General features: G+C 35.0%; 1 protein-coding gene across 1 annotated transcript in view; it reads right to left on the bottom strand.

Annotated features, from left to right (window-relative positions):
* Nucleotides 1-2,014, bottom strand: part of LOC148943541 (transforming growth factor-beta receptor-associated protein 1-like) — a 29,299-nt gene extending 27,285 nt beyond the window's left edge. The window contains exons 1-2 of the mRNA XM_089101163.1: nt 1,949-2,014; nt 1,907-1,917 (exon numbers count right to left, since the gene is read on the bottom strand). Coding sequence (XP_088957289.1) covers nt 1,907-1,917; nt 1,949-2,014 — 77 coding nt within the window. The remainder of the gene's footprint in view (nt 1-1,906; nt 1,918-1,948) is intronic.
* Between the last annotated feature and the right edge of the window lie 10,201 nt (nt 2,015-12,215).

Genomic DNA, 12,215 nt, shown 5'->3' with positions numbered 1-12,215 from the left:
AGTTCCCCTCATTCAGTGGCAGATCCAGCGGGGAGGGGGCGAAGGGGCGCACGCCCCCTGAGTGTAGCCTAAAGTAGTGTAATTTACTTAATTTACTAAAGTTTGGGTTAAGTAAACTTACTCCTGACGCAATTTTATCGGATAAACCTATTTTGCGCCCCCCTAAATTTTTTATTGGATCCACCTATTCTCCCCTCCCCCCCCCCAAAAAAAAAACAAAATCCTTGATCCGCACCTGTCTCCATTGAATAACAAGGAAAATCACTTTTATAAATAATTTCAATATGAATATTTATCTTAAAATTACGTTTAAACTTACCTCCGATTTACATCATAAAAAAAATTTGCCCCCCCCCCCTTATGTATAAATATATAACCTGAATTGGTATATATAGGGGGGGGGCTGAAATTAATTTCAGATAGAAATTATTTTTATATTTTTTATAAGCGTAAAAAAAGGCGTCGAATGGTGTTTTCACTTTATTCCTAACTTAATAATATGATTTGGTATATATTTACCCATTTTTGTTGGGAATGAATTTTTGCCCCCACCCCAAAAAATAACAAATAAGGGTATATATTTGCACATTAGGGGGGTGGGGGGGGGAAGTTGAAACTTACCTCTCATTTACACAGAAATAAAATTACCCCACCCCCTAATGTGCAAATATATACCCTGAATTGGTATATATAGGGGTGGGGGCTAAAATTCATTTCCAACAAAAATAATTGCTATATTCTTAAAGAGCATAAAAAAGAGCATTAAAGAGCATAATTTACTTAATTAACTCAAGTTTGCGTGAATTAAACTTACTCCTAATGCAAATTTATCAGATCAACCTATTTTGCGCCCCTTAATTTTTTTTATTATATCGACCTATTTCGTCCCCCCCCCACTCCCCCCCCAAAAAAAAAAAAATCCCTGATCGGCACATGATCACATTGAATAACAAGGATAATCACTTTTCTCAATAATTCCAATCTGAATTATTATCTTCTCTAAAAATCAAATTTGTTATACAAATTTGTAATAAACCTTTAAAAATTAATTTTTCATTTGCAAAATAGTGATTTACAAACTTCAGCTATTTCGAAAGGAGCTTGGCCCAGATTACAGTGTATAGAAAACAAGACTGGGAAAACCAGTTTTTTTGCTGGTGTCCGTGAATAGGGAGATTGCTGGTCGGGACTAGGCAATATTTTGCGTCATAACTATTTACAATGAGCCGTTTGTATGTCCGACTTTAGGCGGAATTGTCACTTGTTAGTATTTCAAAAATAGGCAGCGCTGTACTAGGCTTAACTATTTGAATTAGTAACCTACTTGTTCAGAAAAGATAAAGAATTTTAACTGTAAAAAAATTAAGTTTCTAGGTGGTATAATACAGTAATTAGAGTAGTTTAAATGTCAAAAAGTTTTCAAAGTGATTAAAGTGTCCGACTACTGGGTGTCTTACCCTAATTTACCATTATATAGAGGGGGGGATGAGTGGAGGTAGGTACTTCAAAGTACCTTCCCGGGACAAACTTTAGCATGTACATCCATCCCTGAAAGTTTCATTTTCCTAACCCAACTCCTTTCCAAGGTAGCCAAAAGTAACTAAAGTAGAATTTTACCCTTCTTGCTAATATCTATCGTAAATTTGAAGTTCTAGGAGGGAGAGCTGCCCCCCCTTCCCTATGCCCATGGCCTACCCTAGTAGCCTAGAATTTTTGTTCTGTACAGTTTCCTTCAGAAGACTTGATACTCCCTAGCATTACCAAATTTTGAAAGGCCTACTTCTACAGCCATCATCCAGGGTTACGCATCTAGGATTGGAACACAGGATGCCACTCCTGACTGAGTTGAGACATAGACTAGCTTAATACCATCTAGAACTAGTAGGCCTAACTTAATATATCTAACCTGATAGTCACCTAAATGATGGAAGAAAATCTATTATCCTACCTCATAATGATAGTATTCGAACTCTAAAGCTATGTTTTCTTCAAAGAGTCCTAAAGGGGGTGGCATAATTATCCACAATAGTTTACCACGTTTATTGAATTTGAAATGTCGATATTGAGCAATACTGCCAATAATTTGAGATAAATTGTCCCAGTTTTACCACCAAATTTGTACCACAATAGAATAATTTGTGCCATCCAAACAGTAAGTATAAAATTCGTCGCTCGTGTCGCTATATATAAATATGAAGAAAGCTTCTATAGACTTTCTCAACTTAACAAAATAGCAATCGCAAGCCCCTAAAACCGATTTAGAAAGAGGGTTTCAATAAAATTTTCTGAAAGCGTTCTCGAAGCTGATTGTTGGGACTAATCCTTTCTTTCGAAATTTTGGGCACTAAAGCGAATAATGGATAAAGTAAGAAAGCCAATAACGTAGTTCCAATAACTTATAATCCACCAATAGGATGAGTTACAAGCGCCCGAAGCTATATAAAAAAACCTTTCAGCAATCACGCCATGAAAGTGGCTATCACCACAGATTCCCACAATGACTCACAGGTCATTCTAAATACGTTCTTGAATGATTCTACTAATGAGAACTAAATTAATTTAACAGAAGGATTTCGACTATATTGCACAAAAAAATCAGGTTAAACCATACAAAGGTAAAAAAACAGTAACATTAAAAAAAGAGGAACATTTGTGCTAGTTGGTAAATTTTTCTGCAGTTTCTTCTTCTAGCCCAGCTTTTCAATTTTTTCCCCTTGGATGAAGAACCATTTTCAAGGGTGGTTTCCAATTCAATGAGACGATCCGTTTTACACTGAGAAGCCCGTTCAAGGTGGTGAAACGGAGACAATTTCTAATGCTGGTTTTGTTCAGGTTGACAGCTGAGAATGTTTCCTCAGCAGCAGCGGAAGCGTGTGGGAGAACAAGTAGGCTTAAAGCGACCCGCCTAAGCAGAAGAAAACTTTTTGACCCATTAACAGCTTTTTGCTTGTAAACCCGAGTCCAAAACACGGCTGGATCTGAGTCAATCGAAGCACTAAGCTCAGAGCATAAGGGTAATCTCTTCCCCTCTTGGATGATATCTTCCAGGTCATTGTCACTCAGTAAATTCAGAACCTGAGCCAGAAGCGGTGCCAGGTTTGGCTGATTTTACTCTACTCCCATAGTATACCGCGGATGAAGCCTATCAGAGATTCTTACAGATGAACACCTGGATTTGAAAAAACGCTTTCTCATCTCATCACAGAGCACAATCAAAAATTTCCTACGCTCTTTTTTAAACTTAACTGCTGCAGATAGATATACCTTTTCTTTGGCAAAAATCACTTCCACTCGGCCCCCACATTCCAAGCCACAGTTTTATTAATATTATGCCACGACGTATTAGTTGGTGTCATGTGAGTTTAGGAGGCGGGAATCACTTTCTTTGATATAACTAGGCAATAAAAAAAGGGATGCTATTGCCTTTTGCACTTCAGAAAAACGATTATACACAAGATGAGTTTGGTTGTCTTCTGCATGAAATTAATTAAAAAAATGTTTTCCTCAAAATAAGTTTTTCAAAGAAAAGTAAAAAACTCCATTAAACAAAAAATGAGCAAAAATAAAATCAAATAGTCTACCAAGCATTAAACTACCACAAATCAATATTGATAAATAATGGAACCCAAAACGAAAGGAAATTACAATAGATAACCGAGTCAAACTCAAAACAAGCAGAAATTAACATAAGTTAAGCTCAAAACCCCTATGCATTCCCAAGGCCAGAACATAATTTGCACTTTACTGAAAAAAAACATAAATATTTTTACTTTTACAACTTTAATAGATCCAATAATATTAACATTTTGGTAAATAAATGTTAATATATGTATATTAAATTGACAATGCACATTCATTTGTATTTTTTGAGTAAAGTGCAAAATATGTTCTGGTCTTGGGAAGGCATTAGGGTTTTGAGCCCAACTTATGTTAATTTCTGCTCGTTTTGAGTTTGACTCGGTTATTTATTGTCATTTCTGTTCGTTTTGGGTTTCATTTATTTATTGATGCTGATTTGTGGAAGTTTCACGCTTGGTAGATTATTTGATTTTATTTTTAATCATTTTTGTCTTTTCAAAGAGAAGAAAACGGAGATACGCTTTAAATAGAAACCGGTGCTAAAAGGACAGCAGCAACATTTTAAAATGAATTTCTTGTGAATTATTATCTCGATTTATCAGTAGTTGTACAGAACCAATCCGAACTAATCGTGCTCAAAATCCTCCTCAGGGCCATACTCCCAATACCAGTGAAATTGATACCCATCTTGGCTGGTCAAGCTCATTATCACAAATTTCACATGATAGCTCCAATTCTGAGAATAGGACAATGATCAGTGTAGGGGCTAATGTCACTATAAATGATGATAATGGGTTTCAAGAGGTCCTTTCTAGAAGCTCTAAAAAAGAAAAAAATCTCCCCAATCCAAAGCATTTCCCCTCTCCCCTCCCAAGATCCTCCCTCCCGAAACTTAGGAATTTACCTTAAAATTTCTCCTAATACCCCCTTTGAAATAAAAAAGATTACTGCAATAAGAGTTGCAATTTTCAAATTGCTAAAATCAATATTCTCTCTTAATATTCACCGTGATTGATCTCTGCTATTAGCTATCACAGATCAGAAATCAGCAGACACAATAATTAATCTAAAATCCCTTCTGAATACCCCCAATTAATGCATCTAAATGGAACCCAAAACAATCCCCAACAAAAATAGTAGTTTATAATGTTCCCCCAGAAATACCCATTCAGGATTTAAAAGAAGGGCTCTCAGATAGGGCTGGAAACACAATCCCAGTTGAAAATGTTACCCAACTTGGTAAACCTAACTCTAATGGCCTAAAAACAAATAGATCATTCTTATTTACACTGAATGAAAAAATTAATATCCCAGAGAAGTTATTCCTATTTGGGCAAATCAAACCGCACAAGGAATACAAACCAAAACCTATCCAGTGTCTTAAGTGTCTCAAACTGGGACACACAACAAACAAATGCAATGAAATTCACCTAGCGTGTAGTAATTGTAAAGCATTCCATTCTAAAGAGTTGACAACTTGCAACAAAACTCAGCCTACATGTATCAATTGCAAAGGCCCACATGAATCTACGAATAAATCACTATGCCCTGCATATAAGAAAAGAGCACTAACACTCCAAATAGCAACAGAGAAGGCCATTCCATACCCTTTTGCAGCAATGGAAGCAAATGCTACCCAACAATACCAAATAGCGCCCATTATGAAACCAACCAAAACCCCCAAGTCAAACGCCCCCAATGCATCAAGTACTCCTTATAAAACACCATACTCTAAGCCCCCTAGCTCACATCCCTATCAGAAAGAATCACCAAGTCAACAAGCCTCCTTGTCTAGTGAGATGAGCTCAGCCTGCCCCCCCTCCCAAGAAGAAACGAACCAGAAACACTACCAGGAATTAATCCCTTAACTGAAAAACAGGATGCACAACTAAACATGCAATCCCTAAATATATGTTTATTCATTCTAAACTGTAATGCAATCGAGGCCATGCATATACATCAACTATAGAAAACAAAAATCATTGCAGAATTGGCAAAAATCTACATCCCTGATGATATACTCATTCAAGCAAAAAACGATCGTTATTTGATTATAAAAAAGATAAACATTGGCACACAGTCATATGGAAAGTGAAATCGCATCCTAAAGCATATCAATACTCCAATATAACGTAAGATCAATTACAAAAAATAATTTAACTTACATGATATCTAAGATGAATTTTAAATCCATGAATATTGCTTGCCTCCAGGAAACTCATTTAACCCAAAATCAACAAATTAAGTCTCTGGAATATACTATCCTGAGAAAGGATAGATCATTAGAGAGAAAAGGAGGTGGAGTAACTTTAATAGTTAATAATAATATAAAATTCTGTGGCATAAACTTTCCAGATTTTGTAAATGATGTTGATGCAATTGGTATCAGTGTTTGGCTGAATAATACAAAAACTTATATAATAAGCTTTTATAACCCTAATGGCGAAACTACAGATGCCATGGATTTCTTCAACTATATAAATAATTCTAAGATGTTAAAAAATATCATTATTTGTGGAGAATTCAATGCCCACATCCTCTTGTGGGGGAATAAACCAGCAAATAAAGTTGGTAAGTTCATTGAGCGTATGACTTCAAATAATATTGAACTAGCTGTTGCTACCCCTCCAAACCTGAATACATATTTCAACCCCAAAAGTGGCAGCTTCTCTACAGTTGACCTACAAATTGTGTCATTAGATATTTTGAATAAAATTTATATAAATAAAATTGATAGTCTGTGTACTGAGCACTTTGCTATTGTTTGCTCCCTAAATGAACTTGCTGAAACCTTATCACATATCTTTAGATATGTCAACACTAAAGCAAATTGGCCTATGTTCCTAAATAAGCTAAATGATGAATTTACAAGTTTCACCAAAAATTCATGCATTTCAAACACAACAGTTGACACACATGCAGAAGTTCTGGCATCTTTACTAATAAACACAGCTAATCATGCTATCCCAAGGACAACACCCCAGAAAACCTTCCCTAAACACATTCCCAAAGCATGGTGGACAAATGAGTGTCAAAATAAATGGAGAACAAAAAAGGCAGCTAGGAGAGCATTCATAAAAAAAAACATCACCTGCTACATATTTAAAAAAAATTACAAGCAGAATCTAATCTAAAAAGGACTATAATAAATGCTAAATATAACTACTGGAATAATTTTGTAAATAATATCTCCAGAGAAACACATGAGCCAATTATACACAAAGTCATAAGCCACATCTGTGGAAAAAAGACTTCCCCCAACCCACTCCTGTATGAGCTTATACATAATAATACCCATTATGACGATGATAATGAAAAAGCTAAGCTATTTGTCACTCTTTTTTTTAATAAGCTAACATAAAATAATTGCAGAAAAATATCCCCAATCCCTATGAACCCAAGTTACCAACCACGCCCAGGATCCGAGTATATAACCAGCTCATTTTCAATCCAGGAAATGAATAATGCAATACATCATATTAGGACCAAGACTAGCGGCAGCTATGACAATATACACCCTACATGGGTAAAGAATGTCACCCATTCATACAAACAGAAACTTTTAAATTGTTATAATCATGCTTTGGCATCTTCTATGTTCCCCAATATCTGGAAATGTCCGTCCTTCCTACCAATCCTAAAGAAAAATAAACCCCAATATAACCCTGAGTCTTAGAGGTCTATAATGATTACTCAAGTAATGCAGAAAATAATGGAGAAAATGATACAATATCGATTCGTCTGATTTGTTGAAAAAATAATATGATCCCTCACACTCAAACTGGCTTCCAGAAACACCATTCCTCAACAGATGCTTTCATATTGTTAACAAATGCAATAAATGAATCATTCTCAAAAAATAATGTTCTAGTTGCAGCTTTCCTAGATTTTGAAGGGGCATATGTCAATGTGAACCACCAACTCCTTTTAATTAAACTTTCAAACCTTGGACTACCCCCTAAGCTAGTATCTTTCATAAAATCTTTCATAGAATTGCAAAATTTCATTGTTTGTATAGGTTCAGCCTCTTCACCCCAAAATAAAATAACCAAAGGCCTTCCTCAGAGAACAGTCCTCAGCTATCTCCTCTTTGCCATATATATCTGGGACATGAGTCTCCCCCACTTGAATCTACAATATGCTAACGAACTGGTGCTATGGTCATCTGGCTTCACCTTTGAGACTGCGCAGTCAAAGCTGCAAAAGTCACTTTCCCAATTTGAAAAATTCTCTCAACATTCAGATTTACCCATTGCACCTACCAAGTCAAAAATAATCCAATTTCACCGAAAGCAAAATAGTGTTAATGTAAGACTAATTCTAAATGAAACAACTATTTCAGAAGATTATCATATTAATTACTTAGGTCTCATGCTCGACCAAAAACTTAATTTCCACCTCCACATTTCAAACACATTAGAAAAATGCTATAGAAAAACAATTATACTAGAAAGACTTTTTTCTACACCCTGGGGATGTAAGGAGAAAACCTTACTCCAGTTTTATAAATCTCCAGTTTACATATAAGACCCCTTATAAGACCCCATATTGACTTTGGTCTCATCGTCTATGGTGCATGTGCAAAGACCCAGATGCAAAAAATTGAAACAATACAAAACGATATAATACGTCTCATATTTGGTCTTAGGAAACCCACAAGCACCAAGTTTCTGCTTATGGAGAGTGGATTCACAACAATAAGGGAGAGGCGTAGCTCTCTCTTGATAAAACATCTTGCAAAAATTGAATCAAATAGTTCAAATACCCTACATAATTGGTTAAGAAATCCAGCAATGCATAGAGGCATTGCAGATGAGTATGCCAATATTCAGAAGAAGTTCCTTGTACCCGCAAAGTCTATTGCACCTACTTTCCCCCAATCCCCTCCATGGAATTGGTCAATCCCCATAATAAATACTGATTTCTCAAAGTAGACTAAAGATTTAACCCCCATTGCTTTTGTCCAGAAAAAAATTGTTATAAAAAACCATTTCCAAATATTTGTTGATGGGTCCAAAATGAATGAGAAGGTAGCAAGTGCTTCCTTCCTCACCTGAAAATTGCAATGGGTGAGAGATTGTATAATAATGTATATATAATGTCTGCAGAGTTAAATGCCATAATCATGGCATTAGAACACCTTATGGAAAATAAACCCTTGATTGCTAATTCAAATAATATTATAGTTTATTCTGACTCTTTATCAAGCCTCGAGTTGCTGTCTTCAGCTCCTCAGTATAAGCTGGATATTGACATTTATCATTGTCTTAGTATTATAGATAATCATGCTTCAAGTGGCATAAGTACTTATTTTCAGTATATTCCTAGCCACTCTGGTATAAGTGGTAATCATCAGGTTGATGAAATAGCAAAAAATGCTATAAATATTGACCAGCCAAGTTGGAGACCAATCCCCATTAGAGATATTTACCGATGGAGACTATCAGATATTATGTTTGATAAGAAAAATCCTACTCTTTCCCCGTTTCCCAATAAGTACTTTTGTAAAATTTATCATAGAATTCGTTCTGGAACAAATGGACTAACCTTTCTTGCATTCTCGTATCAGTTTCCTAATTCAAATGGTTCAGTTCCCCTGTCCCCTCTTTGCAGGTATTGTATTATGAATAATGAAACAATTGACCACTGCCTATTTGAATGTTATATGCTGACGTCTGCACAGGATACCTTGCATTGTAAACTGTTAAACTGCTTCAAACACCACAAAATCAGCCAAGCGCCTAGCCGACTATTCCTGCACACAGAGCACAGAAATCGATATCTATCATCTTATATTTGAACTCCTTGAGTCGAAAGATCTACTGAAAGATATTTGAGAATATCTAATAAATAAGAGACAACCAAGCCAGTAGCTCTGTAGCCCACAGAGTGAAGCAAAAGAAAAAGGGCTAAATAGTATCAGCTGAAAAGCCCGCCTGCTGTGAAATAGAAGAAGAAGAACTTTGTAACCGTTTTTCTAAAAGATTAGACACTTATTAATACACTAAAATTCACCGACTAAAAAAATTAATTTAATCATTATAGTCCCAAATATGAGTGGGAAAGCATATTTCCAGCGTAATTTAAAAACATGCCACAATACATAAGAGACCATGGCTCATTTGCGAATAAATTTGTACGGCTGAGATGAAGAGGGCCATGGTCCTGAACGTATTCCACTAGTTTTCGTGCTTCAAAAACAGTCTTTGCTTTCCACTGTCCCATTTTCGTTTTCGAGTGGTTTTCAAGACGTGCGAACAAGCCGTAAAGTGTTTCTGGGGATCTTGTTGAAACTGGCTTATTGGCAGCTAGCCAAATAGCAACATTTATCACATTTACTACTCTGCAATCTTTAGCATATTTACAAACCCCCTAAAGGTGTACCATATTTCCTAATTACTGTCCCTTTTTGTTCACTGCATATAATTTCACATACTTTTTTTCATTTCTTTAAAGATTGAATTTTTGATAATATATAACGTTACTTATTACTAGTTATCCTGCATTTTCAAGGTTAGCAGGTAAAACATACACATCCAACATCTAGCCCAATCCGTTTCAAGTAGTATTCCTACTAACCTCTGACCTGACGTCATTTAGCCGGGGCGGATCTAGAGGAAAATCTTAGGGAAGCAATGTGACAAGGGTACCAATAAACAAAATCTTGGGGGTGGTGTGACAAGGGTACCAATAGTTGCCCAAATCGACAAATTTTTTTCAAAAAACAGTGAAGAGCAGAAAAAAACAAGGATTGAAGGTCCTGGAAAAAACTCCCTGGGTACTTGATGTCCCCTCCCCCATCCTAAATCCACTACTGATATTTAAGTCTCCTGAAACACTGAAGTAACAAATCGAGCTTGTCAAATAAGTAATCATGGATTGCTCGAATACACTACGTATGACAATTCAAGTACATTTTGTGGTCAAGCCCATTAATTACGTTCTGGAAGTGGAATTTCCTGTTAATGTATATAACTTGAAAAATCTAAATTTTTGTAATAATATGCTTATCTGAAAACGATCCAATGCAAGGACTTTTGTAGTCAAAAAGATAATCAAACCTAGTTAATTATAAATTTGGAAGTGAAAGTATTTTGGAAGAATCTATGAAAAAACAGTCGCAATAGTCTGTACATAGCATTTATCAACTTTCTATTCCTCACAGACTTTTAATTTACCACCCATCTTTAATTCAACCACCAACTAGAATGTGACATTTTCAATTTTCTTGTAAACGTAGAACATCAATATTCAGACGAGTAAGAGTTAATTTCTGAAAATTTTATGACGCAGAACTGATATTAGCAAAAAAATTATATTGGCAAGCTCCTTGGGCTTAACAGAGCCTATTGAAATTGATTGCTGTTAATCACAATCTCTATTTGAATAATCGTATACATTTTGCTCTAATTACATTCATTTAAACATAAAAATTAATTTCTTACAATAAAAAGAAAAAAAGAACCCAAAATCTTGCAAACCCATACGTAAAACCAAAGACAAGCAGTAATAAATCCAAATAATAATTCAAGTATAAAACAAAATATATTATTACCAAAGAATAAAAGTATATCAAGAGATATACTAAAACGAATATAAATTAAATACAAAACCAAGTTAACAATTAAATTAAATAGATAAGATAAATTAGATAGACAAATAATCAGATTTAAAGCAAATTGAAATTACAGCAAAGGGGAGTTGGGCTATACCTTCTAAAGACAAGAGTGTCATTTGGGATTTACTGAACACAATTTTATCGCGTGTTGTATGTTTAGTCTGTCACAATATAAAAAAAGGAATATCACCATAATAACCAAGACTATTGAAAATAACTAAGGAAATGTCGAGTGACATCTTAATATGCCTATTCATGAAAGTCTCATCAAAGTTTCAATGTATTAAATTTATTAAAGGGAGAACGTTTAAACTGTATTTTGTTTACTCTAGAGCGCAAATGACCGCAAATGACCTTCTGATCTTTAGAAGGCGTGTTGGGCGTTAGTTTAATTTCCCTATATGGTATTTTGTATTCGCGTTAAGCTTGAATTGACTATCTATTGCAATTCGTGTTTAATTTTGGGTTTGATTTACTTATTGATAGTGATTTAGGCTCATTTTACGCTTGAATTATTATTTGACTTCCTTTGAAAAACCTCTTTTGAGAAAAAGTCTTTCTTAATTAGTTTCTGTCCATTTTTAATTGAAGTATTTTTTCTTCTATTGATTCATAAAAAAAGATATTTTTGAAGATTTTTCTAGTTTGTCTCTGTAAGAATTAAGAACTTGGCTCAGTATTTATTTTTTGGAGGTAATTTATCACCAAATTTTTACTCAGGTTTGTTCCATATAATTTTCGGATATGAGTACGGCAAATATTAAACAAGTAAATGAATTGAAGAATCTGAATGATTTTTGGCTTCTATAGGGATGAAGTCATTTTGACCCTCATTGTGTTGCGACAAAGGGCATAAACAAGTATTTACCAACCTTCCTCCTTTGTAGCCAATTCGTCGTGACCTGAAAGTATTGACATAGTTCCTTTAGCCGTTCCTGAGATGTTCCAGATGGAAAAATTTGCGAGAAAATAAGAAAGCCCAATGCCCTGAAAAGAACATGCCCTGAAAGTATTGATT

Source organism: Artemia sp. Qi Xiang Cuo, chromosome 15, assembly GCF_049724085.1.
Source record: "Artemia sp. Qi Xiang Cuo chromosome 15, ASM4972408v1, whole genome shotgun sequence".
Taxonomy (NCBI): Eukaryota; Metazoa; Arthropoda; class Branchiopoda; order Anostraca; family Artemiidae; genus Artemia; species Artemia sp. Qi Xiang Cuo.
Note: the sequence above shows the minus strand (reverse complement) of the source record. Positions and strands in the feature narration are given on the sequence as shown.